Source organism: Phoca vitulina, unplaced genomic scaffold, assembly GCF_004348235.1.
Source record: "Phoca vitulina isolate PV1807 unplaced genomic scaffold, GSC_HSeal_1.0 scaffold10, whole genome shotgun sequence".
Classification (NCBI taxonomy): Eukaryota; Metazoa; Chordata; class Mammalia; order Carnivora; family Phocidae; genus Phoca; species Phoca vitulina.
The window spans coordinates 18,699,116-18,720,342 of NW_022589713.1; the positions used below are offsets into that span (position 1 = coordinate 18,699,116).

Below are 21,227 nucleotides of genomic sequence, written 5' to 3' on the forward strand. Positions count from 1 at the left end.
AGAGAGAGGCACAGCGAGAGAGGGAACACAAGCAGGGGGGGTGGGAGAGGGAGAAGCAGGCTTCCCGAGGAGCAGGGAGCCCGACACGGGGCTCGATCCCAGGACCCTGGGATCATGACCTGAGCCGAAGGCAGCCGCTTAACGACTGAGCCACCCAGGCGCCCCTGCTGTGGACACTTCTGTTGCAGAAAAATTCAGCCCCTTGTACCTAAAGCAAGAAGGTTAACTGCCTTGCTAAATCTGTTGTATTCTAAAGCTCTTACTTTTTCTGTTAAACCACTGTATCATGTGAGTTTGGGTATCCTAAATTGCTGTCCCAAAATCTGCTCGCCCCAGAAGGAGATTATGAGCTCAAGTGACCAAACCTGCCCGGAGTCCCCCTGGAGACTCTACCCCCTACCACAGCCAGCAACACCAAAGTGTCACTTCGTGGGCCCCTTCCAGCCTGGATTAGCTCCCCTCCCCCAGGCTTTCTCGGAGCCTTGCACGGCCACCTCGTAGGACTGATCACACTGAATCAGGAAAGGCGGTTCTAGCAGGTCTGACTCCCCATCTAGACCAGGGATTCCTTGCGGGCGGGGACCATGTGTCACTCATATCATCGGCCAGCCCGCAGCACTGGGCCTGACACATTGCAGAGATGTTTGCTGACTGAGTACAGCAGTGAACACACGGATGCCTAAGATCCCTGCGCTGGGCCTGGAGGGGCGGACGCCCACATTCTGTCCCTCTTCTTGCCCAATCCTGGCCCAAGACAGGATCAGTCCATGAAGCATCACTAAGATGCGGGGCAGAGACCCAAGGGGCATGACTAAAACATGCTGTGCCTCTTCCTTCCCGAGGACAAGCCTGACTCCAAGCCATACGCATGACCTCACAGGGCTGCAGCGACCTCACAAGTAAGAAGTCCCCTCACTCCAAGCAGATGTTTAAGACCAGGTCCCACGGCACGGGCTCTGAGAATTGAGCTAATGGGAGTGGCCAGCCCAGCTCAGAGCTGTCATTGCAGTTACTTCCTCTAATTAACAAAAGTGTCAGTACCGGACAGATCAGGAGAGCCTGGGCCCTGACAGACTACTGCTCCACCCACAGAAGGAATGTCCAACTCAGCCCCAGAAAAGCAATGTACTCAACCCTGGTCCTCCGCCTGAATGCTGGCAGGGAGGCTTGGAGGGGACCATCCCAGGGACACCGCTGGGAGCCCAGGAGTGCTCCCTGCTTTGTGTGAACAGTTCACTTCTCCCTGGTGCTTGCCTAGCTGATTACCCCAAGGTGCACCCAGTTAGATGACAGGTAGGCAAGAAATGCTGCTGAACAGGGTCCTGTGGGCCCACGGCACTACAGAAAAGCCAACTTGGGACCGACTCATGATGGCAGACCAAAAGCTAAGATGACTCCACAGAGCATCTCCTAAAGCCTCGCCATTTTCAGAGGGGAATCAGGGACCCAGGGAGCACAGGGGCCCTTCTCAAGGTCCGCCCCCCTCCGCCGTGACTGAGCATCAGACTCCAAGTCCATACCTGCCACCACATCACATCAGCCCCCACCCCCATCCCAGCAGATACACGGGGTTAATTGTCCCCAACAAAGCTGCCAACTGATTGCTATCAGCTGGCGGGAGAGCAAGCCCGGCTACAGCTAGGGCCACAGAGAGACGTGTTTGCTGGCGAGATCCCTGGTGATGAGTGTCATACTGGGGAAAGGTAGCGTTAGGAGGCCTGGGAGACTGAGAATCCAGCCCCCTGAGCGCGCCCGCGCCTCCTCTCTGCGGACAGCTCTGCAGCCGCCACCGCCACCGCCTGCAGAAGCGACCCTGCCAGGCCTGTGGCGGGATGGGACGGCGGAGCTGGGGCTTCTCCAGCTCGGTGGCGGCAAGGACTCCACTTTCGGCACCGTGCTGTCCCCAGTCCCCAGCCCCGGCAGGGGGGGCTCATGGAAGAGGCTCTTCGTTCCTTGAAAAATAGACTAAAAACTGTGTGCAAGATCTATATAAAAGTCTATCACAAACAATTCACACACACACACACAACATTCGCACGTGAACAGCGAGTGGCAGTGGCTCCTTGCTCAGAGCACGAGCAGTGGAGGCAGCGTGGCCCGCTCTCTCCAAGTGGCCAGGCCACGTTCACACGGCGGGAGAATCCACGGCTTCTATGCTCCTGACCCCTTTTAAAGCAGAGGCATCCTTTCCTCCAGCTAGCTCTTGCACGGAAGGGAACCAGAGGAGGGGCAGGGCTGTGTGAGGTTTGACCAGAAACAACCGCGTTTCACAGGTGGGGACACTGAGGCCCAGCGAGGGAAAGGACTCTCTAAGATCACCTGGGGGCAGCAGGTTGGAGCAATGTGTTGAGAAGGAGCCTTGGCTTCATTGAGAACTAGCCATGGCCACCATGGCCTGGCAGGGGAGGCTCGTTCCAGCTCAGCCTGGCCTGGGCCTCCACCCCCTCACGGGGGCTTGGTGCAAAGTAGAACAAGATGCCCTTTCCAAGCAGCACGCGGACTGCGTTCCCCACATCCCCCTCACTGGGTGCTGCCGTGCAAGGGACGACTTGTGGGACTGTGCCTGAGTGCGGTAGCCAAGACCCTCAACTCTTCTTCAACCCCTGCCCCAACTATGGGTTTGCGATCTGTTATTTTGTAAAAATATTTCTTGAGACCAAAGGAGGTCATAAGTCATCGACCCCACTTCCTTGCAAGGAAATCAGTTCTCCAAACAGGGAAATAGGCATGCTGCAAGGCCCATGTATAGGGATAAAGACACCCATGCTCTAAAGTCGTGGGCAAGGGGCACACTGCCCCCGCCATACCCAGAGCCACGGCTCCGAATGTGTTCCTCGGAAGACAGGGACAAGACGGGAGAATATTCAAACAAGTAGCTTCCAGGTTTTCTGCATCATCCCCAGGCTTGGCAACTTCACGAGGCAGGGCGAAAAGCCCACCCTTGCATCTAGTTACTCACTCTATACAGGCGTTCCCACCACCAATCTCCCAGACCTGCTTCTCATTCTGGATGCCCAGCTCCCCAGATCAGAAAACAGTCTGGAAGATTCCTGGATCCCTCCCTCACACTAATCTAGAGGCCACCAAGTCCCCAGAGTCCCACTCTTGCACGTCTCTCGTCCCTCTCCTCCGACCCCGCTCCCATCATCTTGGCTTAAATCAATTTCTCATCTGGTCTCTCTTCTCCAGCTTCGTTCCTCCCCCCACACTGCTTTTTACAGGGTCTTTCCAAAGCCTTCCACAGGCTCCCTGTGGCCTTCAGAATTCGGCCCAACCTCCATCAAGCCCACCTCAGCGTGGTCCCTGTCCACCAGCTCCTACTACACACTTCAGCCAAACCAAACGAAAGCACGTGGGCTCCCTCGTATACTGGCCATGCTGTGCTCGAAAGCCACCCCCAGCTTGGAATGCCCTTTGCAGCACCACTGCCTCAACCCAAAAGGCAATCCAGGCCCGGCCCACCAGCCAGGAGAGTCTGGAGAATGCAAGCTGAGGCCAGGCCCCTCCCAGAACTCTGGCAAGGAAGAGGGAGGCTATGGCCTGGGGACAATCTGCTATGGAAATCAAGTGGGATGTCCTTCACTCCACACTTTTGACCCTTGGCTGGACTCTGTCCAGACTCCTATCTCTGGCTTCTCTGAGACCTCCATGGCAATTACCTATATGCATCTACTTCCTGCCCCAGACTACCCTCTTGGTAGGAAAGACACCATCACCTTCCTCTGTGTGTCCCTATGCCCAGCTGGGTCAGGCCTGGGGTCTGTTTTATGAGGTGAGATAGCTTCTTGTGTTGTCTTACCCATCAGGCTGAGCTCCCTGTTGGCTAGTTTCACATTGCTTCTGGTGTTTATGTGCATGGGGGCAGGTGGTGGTGGTTGGGGCATGTCAAAGCTCCTACAGGATCTGATCCTTGCCTCAATTTCAGAAACACTGCCTTTTGCACACAACTAAGTGTCTAGAGGTGTTCCCTAATCTAAGAAAGGGCAGAAAGGGAGCCCTGTCCCTTGGTGAGGGCTTACAAGCTCACCCTCATGGACTGAAGCCACAACGGGGTCCCAACAGAGATCTGACAGGCATCCAAAACTCCTTCAACAATGAGCAAGGAGTGTGGATAGGTCCAGGCCTGCTCTCTGGATCCAGATCTTTCAGGATCACAAGCCCCCAAAGAATAATCAGGATAACCAAGTTTGGGAGATAGGCCCCAAATATTGTTCCCATGGCTGCTATCCTAGGAAAGTTGTCACTGTGCTTTTTTATTGTGCACCCTTAGCAGAAGGTTTGGGCCTCCTCATCCTCAATATGTGTAAACCAATTTACAAAACTGTACTGTCAATCCATATATTAAATATCAGTGTCACGAAGTGAACCATATTCCCCAAACTGGTATGTTGAAATCCTAACCCCCAGTACTCCAGAATGTGACTGTTTTTAGAAACAGGGCCCTTAAATAGGTGATTAAGTTAAAATAAGGTCATTAGGATGGGCCCTAACCCAATCTGACTGGTGACCTTATAAAAGGGGGAAATTTGGACACAGATTATCTACAGAGGGAAGACCATATGAAGACATGGTGGAGACAGCCATCTACAAACCAAAGAGAAGCCTCAGAAGAAGCAAACCGTGCTGCCACCTTGATCTTGATGAACTTCTGTTGTCTGTGTCTGTGGTATTTTGTTATAGCAACCACAGCAAACTAATATAGTAAGGCTTAATTTCTCTCTTGTTTTAAAGATAAATATAAACAGGCCTTTCTAATATGTTCCTCGCACATCTCGTTTTGCTGGCTACTGTCAGGGTGGGGCTGAATTTTAGAATAAAGGCCCCAGGCCAGAGGAAATGAGGGGTCTGGTGGCTTCTGGTCATCTCTCCCTGTGGGCCTGAGTGTATCTGGAAGAATCAGAGAAGCACCCAGAAGTGTAGTTTTGCCACAGACCAGACCAAAGCTTGGACCCAGTGCCCCTGTTGCTGGTGTTTCCCAAATTCACCCAGCTGCCTCAGTCCCACCTGGGAGTGGTGAGGTGGGCTCAGAACTTGTTTTTGTTAAGTGGTCCAGGTGATTCTCAGGACCGGAAGCATTTGAGAAACCCTAGTCCAGGCCATTCCACACCAGGAGATGGGTCTGTAGTTGCGGAGTGTGAATGTGTGAATGTGTCTGGGCACGTCTGAGCATCCCTACCAGGCAGAGGGAGGGAGAGAAGCTGGTGACCCAGCCTCCCACCCCATCCCTTCAATCCCGGCCCCCTCTTGGCCCTCCTCTGTCTGTCCGGACCTCTGCTGAGGCAACTAGCCTGCAGTTTCTGTCATTGCTGCATTTGCGGATCCATTTTGCACCCAGCGTTCTTTCTTTGAATCAACAGGCCGGTGGAAGAAAGGCCTTCTGCTTCCCTCCTGAGTAACTTTGCAAAGTCCCAGACGCCCTTGTTTTTTTTTTCCTGGGTGTGGCCCGCCCGTGACTTTTCTCCCAGGCTCTGGGCCCTTAAGTAAAACCTAAGTCACGCCCCCCCTCCCCCCTGCCAACCTCGGACCGGCGGTGGGGAGGAGACTGAGGGACGCCGCGGCCAGGGGTCTGTGCTCCCGGCTTGGTGGGGCATCAGGGGTGCGGATCGCGGAGCTGCCGCCCCCAGCTCCCCGGCCGACCGCAGGTTCTTTCCAAACCTCTAAGAGCATCCGCCCCACCTCCGACCTCAGCCCGGCTCGGCCCAGCTCACCCAGGCCGGCAGGTGCTGGTCCCGCAGCTCGCGGCTAATGAACTGGCGTTCGTTGTCTAGGAATTCGAAGGCGGCCGCCAGGCGCCCAAGCTTCCCGCGGCGGTTCCTGCGCCACCACATCCACAGCAGAGCGCCGAGCAGCAGCCAGGTTATGCTGAGCCCCAGGTAGCCGGCCAGGTAGACGGGAGCCAGGTAGAACAGCACTCGCGCCACGAAGGTGTAGAGCTCGGGCAGCAGCTGGCTGGACAGGCGCGGCTCGGGATTGGGTGAGCGCTGGCTTCTCGGGGCACCAGGGGCGCTGGGGGCGCAGGGCTCCTCCGCTTGCATCTCGTCGCCGCCGTGTTGCCCTTTCCCAGAGCTTCACCCGAGCCCAGGTTCACGCGCCCCGACACCCAGGCACATCGGTCCGCCAAGTGCGAGAACCCGGGCACCGCGCCGCCCCTGCCCTGCGGGACTCGCTCGTGCGGTCTGGGCGCTCAGCTGTAGGAACGCCTAGCACTGGGCCGTGGGGTCTGCAGACGCGGTGCGCCGCTGCCGCGCTCTTCTCGCGGCCAGGCTCGCCGCTGCCGACGTCTCCGCCCCCAGGGGCGGGCCCGGGGGGGCGGGGTCAGGCCGTGGGCGGGGCGGCTGCGGGGTTTCTGCCGAGGAACCAGCGGGCGTGGGTGCTCTTCGACCCCAGCGTCGCGCTCAGGCGTCAGAGGGGGGCGCAGTTGCAACGCCCGGGTAGAGCCCTAGTTGGAGTAGGTGTCGCCCCGGGCGGTGTATGACTCACCGAGGCATGTGGACAAATGGCTTGTCATGGATAAACATCACATAAAACCTGTTTCCTACACCCAGTCTACAATAGGCCGTCTAGTATGGGCTGTGAGCTGGGCGTTCGAGGCCCTCCACGGACCGGCTCGCCGGGCCTCCCCACCCAAGGGTGGGCATGACTCTGGCCCCTAGAGCCGGGCATCTCTGCCCCCTCCTCTGGCATCTCATAAAGCTTAGACCTGGCCCCCAACCCAACCTAGCCAAGCCCAGGGTCCCTTTTGTCCCCCACAATGCCCTCTGCCCCGCATTCCCCACTCTCTGTCGGGTGTCAGTTTGGATCTTAATTCCCTGCATCGTCAGACTCCGAGTTCCCGGGTGGCCAGGCCGTCCTGCTAGTCTCTGGGGCGCCCAACACAGCAGGTGACAGGTGGACACAAGAGAGATGAAGGGCAAGCCCTAGGGTGCTTGGGGGTCAGTTGTGAAGCCTATAGTTTCTATCTAATCCTTTTCTGAATTATCCGAGCAGGGGAGTCTCAGTCTCCACATTCAGACATAAATCATCTTGTGGATGGGCATACATTTTAGGAGGCTTGCATGAGTGAGCACATCCATTACTGGAATGTGATTCTGGAGTTGACAAATGTACTGGAATGATTCTGAGCTTTCAGTAATTTCATTGAAAGGCTGGACCCAATGGACAACAACCAGAAGATAACTGTATTCTTTCTCTCTGTCCCTTCAGGTATTGCTCTCTCTCTGGCCTTATCCTTCTCTATTGGATAAAATTACTTGCTGCAATGAGTGTTTTCAATAACAGGCTTGTTCCTGGTGGTCAGAATAGTTGGGCCCTCCTCTATCATTCTCAACCTTCCAGGACTCAACCAAAATGGAAGCTGAAAACCTCCCAGCTTAAACACTGTTACACTCTTCCCCAGTGTAACCTGGGAAATCAATGTAGGAAATGCGGCTCACTTGAGGGTTTTTTGTTTTGTTTTGGTTTTGTTTTTGGAGAGCTCCTTTTTGGTTGTACACAATCCTATTAAAGGCTCTGAGAAGTCCTGCAGATAGAAAGCTGTTAAATTTTATTTAACTCACTGTTACCCAAATTATTTGACCACAGAATTCTTTTACTCAAAATGCTTCTCTTATTGGTTGACCCAAATCAACTTATGCTAAAGAACTGAGAATGTATGATAGGAATATCGGCAAGTGCCCTGGAACTTGAGGCAGGAATGCTGCTGGATGTCAGGATGGATGCACCAGGAAGCTGACTGTTGACTCAGCTCTGATTCCCTGTTGCTCTTCCAATTGACCTCCCTCCTCTGCATCTGGCTGAAGTGGAGAACACAGCACCTTTCTCACAGCTTCCAGGTTCACAGAACTTTCCAGAGACTGCTTGACCCTTATCCTGTCCCAATTCCAAATGCTCTGGAGAGAGGACCCAATTGTATCCATCACCCCCCCCCCCCTTCACGCACACCAGGTCCACACCACATCCTCCTCGTGGGTTAGTGTGCTTGCAGAGGGCGTGTGGAAGGTAAGGTGTTTGGAGGACAATTAGCAGATAATGGAAGGTTGCTGACTTGTGAGCTGGATGGACACCCACAAAGATGTCCAGTAAGAGGCTTGGATCATCCTGTGGACCACTGCTACCGCCAGCTGCATTGCCTTCTCTGCTCCTTGAACACACCAAGCTCATGGATGCCTCAAGGCTTTTATACTTGCTGTTTCTTCTACCTGGAAAGTTCCCCTCTTGAATTTTCCCCAAAGTACGTTAGGGTAGTGGGATTATGGTTGATTTTCTTGTCCAAACTTTATAATGCCATTAAATTGCTCTCATAAATTAAATATGTAAGAACACTGAGAATGTGGCACCTAAAATTTCACATCCCACCTGAGGTTGAATCTGTGCCTAGAACATTGGAGCCATTATTTCCCTTGACCTGGACACTCTGGTTACTATAGCTAGTAAAAGACATTTTATGTACTGTTTGATCATCACAAAACCTGGGCAGAATGATATCTTCCAAAGCCTTTGCCTGAACTCCTTTGAGAGTTCATAATATTATAGCAGTTTTTCAGAGAACACTAAATCATTTGTTCAATATATTTATTAGCTACTCTTGTGGGTCAAATTGTGTCCACCCCAAAAAATTTTGTTGAAGTCCTAATCCTTGGTATCTGTGAATGTTATTTTATTTGGAAATGGGGTCTTGGTAGATGTAATCAAGCTAAGACGAGATCATACTGGATTAGGGTGGAGTCTAAATCTAAGGACTGGTACTTGTAAAAACGGAGATTTTGAAGCAGAGACACAGAGGAAGAAGGTCGTGTGACGACAGTAGTAGAAACTGGAGAGATGCAGCTACAAACCGGGGAGAAAGAATGAGACAAGGAAGGAGTCTTCCCCAGAACCTTCAAGAGAGAGCTTGGTCCTGCCAACACCGTGATTTCAGATTGCTAGTTCCAGGACAGTGAAAAAAATAAATGTCTGTTGTTTTAAACCCTCCCGTTTGTGGTATATTGTTATGGCAGCCCTTGGAAACTAACACAGCCAACTACTAAGTGCCAGGCACTGTTCTAGGCCCAGGAGATTCACGGTGAACAGACTAGATAGGCTCCCTGCTCCTAGAGAGCTGATATTCTAGTGAAAGAAGACAGACAAACAGGAGAATAGCAGGTAAGGAAAAGCACTATGAAGACAATGCAGTGAGGGGGGGTGAGGGTGACTGGTGGAAGGTGGAGGGCGGTTTTCGCCGGGGTGATTTGGAAAGGGCTCTCTGAGAAGATGACATCTGTGTTGAGACCTAAATAACAAAGAAGGCTAAAGGTGTACCTATGATTTCATCTTTTTAAAAAACGTAACATCTCATAAAAGCACCTGTCCTTTGGGACAGAAAGACAAGTAGCCTCTGCTGTGTAGATGTCATCAGTTTTACTTTTGCATTTCTGTGTGGGGCTAGAGTAATTTTCTTTGTGTCTGCCCACTCCGTTGGGCTGGGAGTCCCTAATGTCCTCCGTGTCCAGCGCAGTTGGGCATACAGGAGGCCGAGAGGGCACTGGGTGAGAGCATGGTCTTTTCCTCCATCTGCCTGAGTTTAAATCTAGACTTGAGTACTTCCTGGCTCTGGGAAAGGTCCCTAACTTCTCTGCAGTTCAGTTTCCTCGTCTGGAAAATGGAGATCACAGTAATACTTAAATCATACGGGGGCGTGAGGAGTAAATAAGACACATGGGTCCAAAGCTGTATATTCAGATGGGGAGGTTGTCAAGAAGACTTTAGTTTGGTCTATATTGTTTGACTTTTTACAGCAAGGATGTACTTATGTACTCTCTGTATAAGTAAAATTTTTTTATTGTGAGAAAATGCATAGAACAGATTTATGATCTTAGCCATTTTAAGTGCACAGTTCAGTGGTATTGAATAATATTGTGCAACCATCACCCCATCCATCTCCAGAGCTCTTCATCTCACAAAATTTAAACTCCTGTCCCCTCCTGCCTCCCTCTGGCAACCACCATTCTCTCTCTGTGATTTTGACTTGCCTAGGTATCTCATTTAAGTCATAGAAATCATGCAGAATTTGTCTTTCTGTGACTGACTTACTTCACTTAGCATAATGTCCTCAAGGTTCATTCATATTATAGCATAGTGCAAAATTCCCTTCCTTTTAAAGGCTGAATAATATTCCATTGCATGTATACACCACAGTTTGCTATTCCATTCATCAGGCGCTTAGGTTGCTTCCACATGTAGCTACTGTGAATAATGCAGCCATGAGCATGGGGATACAAATATCTCTTTGAGACTCTCTTTCCATTTTGGGGGGTATATACCCAGAAGTGGAATTGCTGGATCATATGGTAATTCTGTTTAATTTTTTGAGGAACCACCATCCTGTTTTCCATGGTTTTACCTTTCACATCCCCACCAACAGTGCACAAGCCTTCCACTTTCTCCACCAACCTGTGCTGTTTTCTGTTGTTGTTGTTTCTTTTTTATAGTAATCATCCTAATGGGCATGGAGGGATCTCATTGTGGTTCTGACTTGCATTTCTCTAATGATTAGTAATGTTGAGTGTCTTTTCATATGCTTGTTGGTCCTTTGTATATCATCACTGAAAAAACACAGAAACACTTCTGGGGATATAAAGTACAACCATGGCAACCATAGTTTCAAATCCGGTATTCCATATTTGAAAGCAGCTAAGAGAGTAGATCTTAAAAGTTTTCATCACACACACACACACACACACACACACACAACTGTAATTATGTGAGATGATACATGTGTTAACCTTGTTTTGGTGATCATATCACAATATATACATATATCAAATCATCACATTGTACACCTTAAGCTTACCCAATGTTATATGTCAATTATGTCTTAATAAAGCTGGAAAAATTTTTAAAAACACAAAACAATGATTTGCTGTATGACCATATGCAAATGTCATTCCCACTCTGGACCTTAGCAACCCCTTGTGTCCAATGTGAAGAGTTTAACCAGAGCATCTGTGAGGTCTCGGGCACCGATTCTCTCAGTGGGTCTTGATAATTTATTGGGTTACCAAGCTTAGTACCCAGCAGTAGGTGCTTTATGTTTGTGAAGGAACACGCACAAGAATGAAGACCCGAATGTGTTTGAGCCAAGAACAGGATGGCCCTTAATCATATCCTCTGATAAAAAGCAACAGAGGGAGCTGCAAATCCATAGCTCCTTAGCCTGGAATCTTCTCAAGCTAGGCCTACAAACTGCATAACCAGTGAAATTTGACAATATTTCCAGAGCACTGTTTGGGGTGCTGGGGGTGGGAAAGTGTACCGGCTATACCCAAGAAGTCAATTATTTCATACTCTCATCATGAAGATGTAGTAGAGGGGTGAGTGTGTGTGTGTGTGTGTGTGTGTGTGTGTGCGCACGCGCGCGCATGTGTGTGTCTGGTGAAGGAAGTGTGGCAGCAGGAAGATATCGGGGGTGGGAGGGTGAAGATGTCCCTACAATGTCCTTCATGCTTTGACCATGGCCTGTCACTCCAAGACCACCTCCTGATGGCTCCAGCCTGTGTCTGCGCTTCTGGTGCCACCTCACTTCTCACACGCTCTTGCACCCTAAACCGGAAGAAGGTGGCCCTGTGGCTCTTAGCTGTTCTGGGTCAACGTGGCATTCCTGGGCACGTGCTGCCATCTCAGAGGGTCAGGCTCTAATTGCTTCCCTCTTTCTCCAACCTGGCATGGGGGACACAACCATGGAGATAACCACTTTGTTAAAAGCCTCAGCCATGTCTCCCTCAGACTCTCACCATGGGCAGGGTCTGTTACCTCCTACCCCACAGATGTGGGTCCAGAACTCCTCACACAGGTCCTAGAGGCTGAAGTCTGGGGATCCTGCCTCATCCCTTCCTATAGAACTCTTCCCACCCTTCCCCCTCTTCTCCTCTTCGTTGGCTCCAACTTCCACTCCTGCCATGCTTGACACCCACAAACTAGTACTTTGATTACCAAAAATAAATGAGACCAAAGGTGTCTTTTTTTTTTTTTACTGTGGTAAAACACACTAACATAAAATGTACTATTTTAAACCATTTTGAGTGTACGGTTCAGTAGAATTAAATACGTTCACATTGTTGTGCAACCACCACACCATCCATCTCCAGAACTTTTCCATCATCTCAAACTGGAACTCTGTACCCACAGAACAGTAACTCCCCATTCCCCCTCCCCCAGTCCCTGGCAACCACTATTTCACTTTCTGCCTCTATGAATTTGACTATTCTAGGTTCCTCATATACTTAGAATATTTGTCCTTTTCTGACTGACTTATTTCATTTTGCATAATGTCCTCAAGTTTCATCCATGTTGTAGCACGTGTCAGAATTTCCTTTTTAAGGTTGACTAATATTCCATTGTGTGTATATACCACATTTTGTTTTTCCATTTGTCCATTGATGGGCATTTGGATTGTTTCTACCTTTTGCTTATTGTGACCAATGCTGCTACGAACACAGGTGTACAAACATCTGTTTGAGTCCCTGCTTTCGATTCTTTGGGGATGTACCCAGAAGTGGAATCACTGAATCATGTAGTAGGTAATTCCAGGTTTCATTTTTTGAGGAAATGTCATAATGTTTCTCATTTGTTTGTTAAACTTAATTTATTCAAGTTTGTAAAATTTCAAAAGTAACTCATGCTTGCTTTAGCAAATAATGTATAAAGAAGTTTAAAATTAAAAAAAAGAAGTTTAAAATCATGTACCCTATATGTGGTCAGTGGTATCCATTCGGTTTATGTCCTTCCTCATCTCTCTCTCTGGGTTCATACAAAGACACACACACGCACAAAAATACAGAGCTAGTTTTGGTTCTTTTTCTTTTTTTTCTTTCTCTTTTCTTTCTAAAATGAGATAACAGAAACTCAAAAGCTCTCCAGTATAACTCACAAAATCCCTATGAGGTACATATTAAATATTGAAGTTATTTTATAGTTGGTTATTAAAGCAGATCAAAATAACATTCATGTGCTCATAACAGTGGTAAAAGTATGTGGAGGGAAGAAACAACCACTAGATTTTTGGAACCAAACAGGAAAAAAAAATTAGAAAAAAAATAGGAAAAAAATTAGAACTCACCCAAAGAAGGTAAAAACAGTAATTTGAGAAGATCTATGCACCCCTATGTTTATTGCAGCATTATTTATAATAGTCAAGATGTGGAAACAACCTAAGTGCCCATCAATAGATGAGTGGATAAAGATGATGTGATTACATATATATATATATATATATATATATATATATATATATAGTCAAATATTACTCAGCCACAAAAAAAGAATGAAATCTTGCCATTTGCAACAACATGGATGGACCTAGAGGGTGTTACGCTAAGTGAAATAAATCACAGAAAGACAAATATCATATAATTCCATTTATATGTGGAATCGAAAAAACAAAGAACAACAAAAACCAGACTTATAAATACAGAGAACAAACTAGGGGTTGCTGGGTGGGGGGGTAGGTGAAATAGGGGAAGGAGATTAAGAGGTACAAACTTCCAGTTATAAAATAAATAAGTCACAGGGGTGAAAAATACAGTATAGGGAATGTAGTCAATAATATTGTAATAACTTTGTATAATGACCTGTACTAACCACACTTATTATGGTGAGCATTTCATAATTGTCAAGTCATTATCTTGTGCACAAATATATGTCAACTATATTTCAATTACAAAAATAAAAATAAAAAAAAAAATAAAACAAGCGCCAAAAAAGAAAAAAGAAACCAAAACAGTCTTTCCGGTAACTCGTTACTCATAGTATGTTACCTTGCAGATGATAAATGAATTTTAAACCAGACCAACAGAGAACAAAGGTCTGTTTTTTTCTGTAAAAGTAAATATGAAATAGGGGTGCCTGGGTGGCTCAGTCGGTTGAGCATCTGACTCTTGGTTTTGGCTGGGGTCATGATCTCAGGGTCCTGGGATCCAGCCTTGCATGGGGTTTGTGCTCAGTGGGGATTCTGATTGAGGATTCCCTCCCTCTCCCTCTGCCTCTGCCCCTTCCCCCACTCTCAAATAAATAAATAAATCTTTTTTTTTTTTAGTAAAGATGAAATCTGTCATTCAAATCATGAAATGAGATCTCACCCAACACATAGTCCAGAAAAATGCCAGGAAAAGTAAAAATAGGTCTTTTAGCAGAAGGAAGGCACAGTGACTACTGCAGTGAGACTTTCTTGATCCCTCCTTTGAGTTCACCAGCACCCAGCCTGTTGTGTGGACGGCCTCTCCTCAACTCTGGGAAGAGAGTCTCTAAGATCCCCCCAACCCTTATCCCATTCACATGTGTCTCCCATTTCTACTCCAGTAACACACCTGCCTGAAATAAATCCCTGATGAATGTCATCACAGAGTAAGTAAATCTCTTTGATTATAAGAAAAGGTTTGTCTTTCCAAAAGCACATATACATATATATTGTAAGGGAAAACAGACGAGGTGTTTTATTTTAGATTCTATAATTAGATCAGCCTTAAATGTGTTGATAATTTTCTTTTAAGCCATAGTATTATGAAGGAAAACTGCAACTATCATTCCTTAATTGGGAAGAGTAGGTTACTGGGAATATTAGTTTTTTATACCTGTTGTGGTAGATAATTGTTTAATATCTGTCAGCAATTAAAATTCTGACCATACAGACTTATAGTAATTAGTAGATCTTTTTAGTGTGGAAACATGATCTGAGAGTGTTGATATTATTTGATTTTGACTTTTGCGTAATATCCTTTCTGTTCCCTTGTATCCTCTGAAAAAAACCGATTCTTCTAATTGTCCAAAAAGAGGTCTATGTCCTTCAATCTCGTGATTAATTCTCCTCCCAGATTTTCCACATTTGTCTTTGACTATTTCATTCATTTATTCAACAAGTATTCAGGGAGGGCCTTTTACACACCAGGCACTGTTTAGAACACTGGCGATGTCGCAGTGAATAAAACAGACAAAACTGCCTTGGGAAGTTTATGTTCTAGTTTTGCTTTTCTAGCTTAGTTGGCTAGCTAATACATATATTTTTTTCTAACATCTTCTACTCTACTCTTTAAGGACCTAATATAATTTTTGAGCTTCTTCTTCCCATGCCTAGGCAAACTCTGTTGTTTGACCTCAAACAGCAGTCCTAGTTATCAGTAGCGGATCTCTATCTAGAGTCTTCTCACACACTAGTGTTAGAAACTGTTTCACATTTGTTTGCTTTTCTTTGGTCTGGGATCTTTTGTTAGTTCCAATCCTGTTACCTAGCTGCATATTGCTCCTCATACTGTCTGGGAGACCCCTTAGTTGCAGGATCGTGTCCCACAGATCCTACTAGGGCTGGCAGATGCAGGAGTGACACAAGTGCCCACTGTGGAAGGTCTCTCAGGCAGTCCACACTGACACCGCAGCTCAACCCCACCTGGAGGTCTGTCACAGCTGATACAATCACCGCTGAGTAATGAATGCCCGTGCTGACCAGGGTGCAAACCTGGCTCTTCAAGGACAAAGACCAAGTGAGACATGGACAATCCTTCCTGTCCTTACTGCCCTTCTGGAAAACTGTCCAATGGCACATCTCCACGCTGACAGCAGTTCTACCTCCAGCCCTTCAGGTCCAACCTGGTCATTCTATATTTTCCATCACATTGTTTTAATAATTCTAGGACTGCAAAATTTTCTTTCTTTTCTTAATCAGTTGTGTTTTCAAAATAAATTGTGAAGTTGTTTTCAAGGAATTTTTCAATTTGACCTAAAATTTAAACATGTTGGCATAGGGGTGTTTATAATATTCTTATTTTTTAAAAATGTCTGTAGGATCTGTAGTGATGTTCTTCTTAAAATATTTTTTTTAAGTAGGCTCCACACCCAGTGTGGAGCCCAACACATGGCTTGAACTCACAACCCTGAGATCAAGACCCTCATGAGCTGAGATCAAGAGTTGGATACTTAACCAATTGAGGCACCCAGGCAGCCCCTTAAATTCTTGTTATAGATACTTTATATTTTCTCCTTTTGTCCCCTTAAGCAGTCTTGGTAGGGGTTTATCAATTTTTTAAAAAAGATTTTATTTATTTATTTGAATGAGACCCAGAGAGCACGAGCAGGAGGCAAGAGGAGCAGAGGAAGAGGGAGAAGCAAGCTCTCTGCTGAGCAGGGAGCCCAATCCAGCCCCATCCCAGGATTCTGGGATCATGACCCAAGCAGAAGGCAGACACTTTACCAACTGAGCCACCCAGTTGCCCTAGGGTTTATCAATTTTATTAACCTTTTCAAATAAGAAACTTTTGGCTTCAATTATTTTCTCTATTGTTTGTCGACTTATTTCCATGATTGTGCTCTATATATCCTTTCTTCTGCTTTCTTTGAGTTTACTTTGCTGCGATTTTTTTTTCTTCTAGCTAGCTTTCTTTTTTTTTTTTTTTTAGATTTTATTTATTTATTTGACAGAGAGAGAGACACACAGCGAGAGAGGAACACAAGCAGGGGGAGTGGGAGAGGGAGAAGCAGGCTTTCCGCCGAGCAGGGAGCCTGATGCAGGACTCCATCCCAGAACCCTGGGATCATGACCTGAGCTGAAAGCAGATGCTTAACAGACTGAGCCACCCAGGCATCCTGGAAACAGTGGTTTTGAATGATACATTAGATTGGATGGACTTAACAGACAAATACAGAACATTCCATTCAAAAACAACAGAATACACATTCTTTTCAAATGTACATGGAACATTCTCCAGAATAGATCACAGGTTAGATCACAAAATCAGTCTTAATAAATTTAAGAAGATTGAAGTTATATCAAGCATATTTCCCAACCACAATGCTATAAAACTAGAAATCAATTACAAGAAATAAAGTGGAAAGAATACAAATACACGGAGCCTAAACAACATACTACTAGACAATGAATGGGTTAATCAAAAAGTCAAAGAGAAAAAAAACACATGGAGAGGGGTGCCCAGGTGGCTCAGTCGGTTAAGCATCTGCCTCTTGATTTCAGCTCAGGTCATGATCTCACGGGTGTGAGATCAAGTCCCACACTGGGCTCTGTGCTCAGCGGGGAGTCTGCTTCTCTCCCTGTATCTCTCCCTCGCCACTGCCCCCCCCACTCATGCTCTCTCTCTCTCTCTCTCAAATAAATCTTAAAAAAAAAAACAAAAAACCACACACACGGAGACAAATGAAAATGAAAACACAATGTCCAAAATCTTTGGGACACATAAAAGCAGTCCGACAAGGGAAGTTTATAGCAATACAGGTCTATCTCAAACAAAACAAAACAAAACAAAATCTCAATCAACCTAACCTTACCCTTAAAGGAGCTAGAAAAATAAGAATAAACAGAATCTGAAACCAGCAGAAGGAAGGAAATAATAAAGATTAGAGCAGAAAGAAATGAAATAGAGACTAAAAAAGAACAATAGAAAAGATCAATGAAACCAGGAGCTGGTTCTTTGAAAAGATAAACAAAATTGATAGACTTTTAGTCAGACTCATCAAGAAAAACAAGAGAGGGGACTCAAATAAATAAAATCATAAATGAAAGAGGAGAAATGACAACTGACACCACAGAAATACAAAGGATTATAAGAGAATATTATGAAAAACTATATGCCAACAAATTGGACAACCTGGATAAATTCCTAGAAACATAATCTTTCAGGATTGGAGGATTGAATCAAGAAGAAATAGAAAATTCGAACAGACCAATTACCAGCAATGAAATTGAATCAGTAATGAAAAATTCCCAAAAAACAAAAGTCAGGACCAGATGGCTTCATAGGTGAATTCTTCCAAACATTTAAAGAAGAGTTAATACCTATTTTTCTCAAACTATTCCCCAAAAAAGAAGAGGAAGGAAAGCTTCCAAATACATTCTACAAGGCCAGCATCACCCGCATACCAAAGCCAAACAAAGACACTACAAAAAAGGAGAAAATTATAGGCTAATGGCTCTGATGAGCACAGATGCAAAAACCCTTCACAAAATGTTAGCAAACCAAATTCAACAAAGCATTAAAAGGATCATTCATCACAATCAAATGGGATTTATTCCAGAATGCAAGGATGGTTCAGTATTTGCAAATCAATCAATATGATACACTACATTCATAAGAGGAAGGTTAAAAACCATATGATCATCTCAATCAATGCATTTGACAAAATACAACAGCTTTTCATGATAAAAACTTTCAACAAAGAGGGTGTAGAAGGAACATACCTCGACATAATAAAGGCCATATCTGACAAACCTATAGCTAACTTCACACAATGGTGAAAAACCTAGAGCTTTCCTCTCAGAGAAAAAGACAAAGATGTCCACCCTCAACACTTTTATTCAATATACTAATGGAAGTTCTAGTTGTAGCAATTAAATAAAGAAAAGAAATAAAAAGCATCCAAACTGGTAAGGAAGAAGTAAAGCTGTCACTATTTGTAGATGATATGATATAATATATTAAAAAAAAAACAACAACCCTAAAGACCACCAAAACACTATTAGAACTGGTAAATGAATTCAGTAAAGTGACAGGATACAACATTAATGTGCAGAATCTATTGCATTTCTATACACTAATAATGAAGTAGCAGAAAGAGAAATTAGGAAAATCATTCCATTTACAATTGCACCAGAAAGAATAAAATACCTAGGAATAAACTTAACAAAGGTAGTGAAAGACCTGTACTCTGAAACCTATAAGGCAGTGATGAAAGAAATTGAAGATGACATGAACAAATGGAAAGACATTTCATGCTCATGGATTGGAAGAATTAATACTGTTAAAATGTGCATACTACCCAAAGCAGTCTACAGGTTCAGTGCAATCTTTGTCAAAATACCAACAGCATTTTTCACAGGACTAGAACAGATAATCCTAAAATTTGTTGGAACCACAAAGACCTAGAAGAGCCAAATCAATCTTGAGAAAGAACAAAGCTGGAGGCATCACAATCTCAGATTTCAAATTATACTACAAAGCTATAATAATCAAAACATTATGGTACTGGCACAAAAATAGACATATCAATCAATGGAACAGGTAAGAGAGCCCAGAAATAAACCATACCTATATGGTGAATTAAACTACGACAAAGAAAGCAAGAATATACAATGGGGAAAAGACAGTCTCTTCAATAAATGATGCTGGGAAAACTGGGCAGCAACATGCAAAAGAATGAAACTGGACCACTTTCTTACACCATACACAAAAATAAACTCAAAATGGATTAAAGACCTAAATGTGAGACTGAAACCATAAAACTCTTAGAAGAAAACAGATGGAGTAATCTCTTGGATATTGGCCGCAGCAACATTTTTCTAGGTATGTTTCCTCAGGCAAGGGAAACAAAAGCAAAAATAAACTATTGGGACTACCTCAAAATAAAAGCTTCTGCACAGTGAAGGAAACAACCAACCAAACAAAAAGGCAACCTACTGAATGGGAGAAGATATTTGCCAATAATATACTCAAATATATAAAGAATTTATACAACTCAACACTGAAAAAAAAAACCCAAAACAAAAACAAACAAACTAAAACCCAAACAACCTGATTAAAAAATAGGCAGAGGATCTGAATAGATATTTTGCAAAGAAGACCTACAGTTGGCCAACAGGTACATGAAAAAGTGCTCAACATCACTAATCTTCAGGGCAATGCAAATCAATACCAAAATGAGATATCACCTCTCACAAGAGGTGATAGTAGCAAAAGGCAAGAACCAACAAGTGTTGGTAAGGATGTGGAGAAAAAAGAACCCTCGTGCACTGTTGGTGGGAATATAAATTGGTGCAACCACTGTGAAAACAATATGGAGTTTCCTCAAAACAGAAAAAATAAGAATACCATATGACCCAGTAATTCCACTGCTGGGTATTTACCTAAAGAAAACAAAACCAGTAATTAAAAAAGATATATGCACCTCTATGTTTATTGCAGCATTGTTTACAATACCCAAATATGGAAGCAGCCCAATTGTCCATGGACTGATGAATCAATAAAGAAGATGTGGTGTATACATACAACTTAATATTACTCAGCCATAATGAAGAAGGATATCTTGCCATTTGTGACAACATGGATTGAACTTGAGGGTGTTATGTTAAGTGAAAGAAGTCAGGCAGAGAAAGACAAATACCATATGGTTTCACTTATATGCAGAATCTAAAAAACAAAACAAATGAACAATAATAACAAAAAACACAGACTCTTAAATACAGAGGACGAACTGGTGGGTGCCAGAGGGGAGGTGGATGGAGGGGGGGATGGGTGAAATATATAAAGGGGATTAGGAGGCACAAACTCCCAGTTATAAAACAAATAGGTCACAGAGATGAAAAGTACAGCATGGAAATGTAGTCAATAATATTGTAATAATGTTATATGGCGACTACACTTATCTTAATGAGCACTGAATAATGTATAGAACTGTTGAATCAATATATTGTACACCTGAAACTAGAATAACATTGCATGTTATTTATACTTCAATAAAATAAATAAACAAACATGTGATTTGCAAAAATAAGTAAATTAAATACCAATAAGATTGGTAAGGATTTAGCTAAACTGACCAAGGAAAAAAGAAAGAAGGAATAAAATATTAGTATCAGGAATGAAAGAGAGGACATCACCATAGCCTCCATAGACATTAAAAGGATAATAAAAAAATAGAATATTATGAACAACTTTATGCCAGTAAGTTGAACAACCTTGATGAAATGAACAAATTCCTTCAAAGATAAAAACTGCCAAAACTGGCCTAAGAAAAACAAAAAATTCGGATAGCCCTATCATAATTTCAAAAATTGAATTTGTAATTTAAAACTTCCCACAAAGGAAACTCTAGGCCCAGAAGGCTTTACTAATGGATTCTATGAGACATTTTAAAAAGAAAGTATCAATCCTACATAAATCTTTTTTAAAAATAGGAAAGTATAGGGGTGCCGGGCTGGCTCAGTGGGTAGAGCATGCGACTCTTTTTTTATTTTATTTTTTTATTTTTATTTTTTTTAAAGATTTTATTTATTTATTTGAGACAGAGAGAATGAGAGAGAGAGAGAGAGAGAGAGCACATGAGAGGGAGGAGGGTCAGAGGGAGAAGTAGGCTCCCTGCCGAGCAGGGAGCCCGATGCGGGACTCGATCCAGGGACTCCAGGATCATGACCTGAGCCGAAGGCAGTCGCTTAACCAACTGAGCCACCCAGGCGCCCTAGAGCATGCAACTCTTGATCT

The 21,227-nt window shown here is 44.8% G+C and overlaps 1 protein-coding gene across 1 annotated transcript in view; it reads right to left on the reverse strand.

Annotated features, from left to right (window-relative positions):
- Positions 1-6,265, reverse strand: part of ESYT3 (extended synaptotagmin 3) — a 51,445-nt gene extending 45,180 nt beyond the window's left edge. Inside the window, exon 1 of the mRNA XM_032408623.1 lies at positions 5,709-6,265. Within this exon, the coding sequence (XP_032264514.1) occupies positions 5,709-6,035 (327 nt within the window). The 5' untranslated portion in view covers positions 6,036-6,265. The remainder of the gene's footprint in view (positions 1-5,708) is intronic.
- Between the last annotated feature and the right edge of the window lie 14,962 nt (positions 6,266-21,227).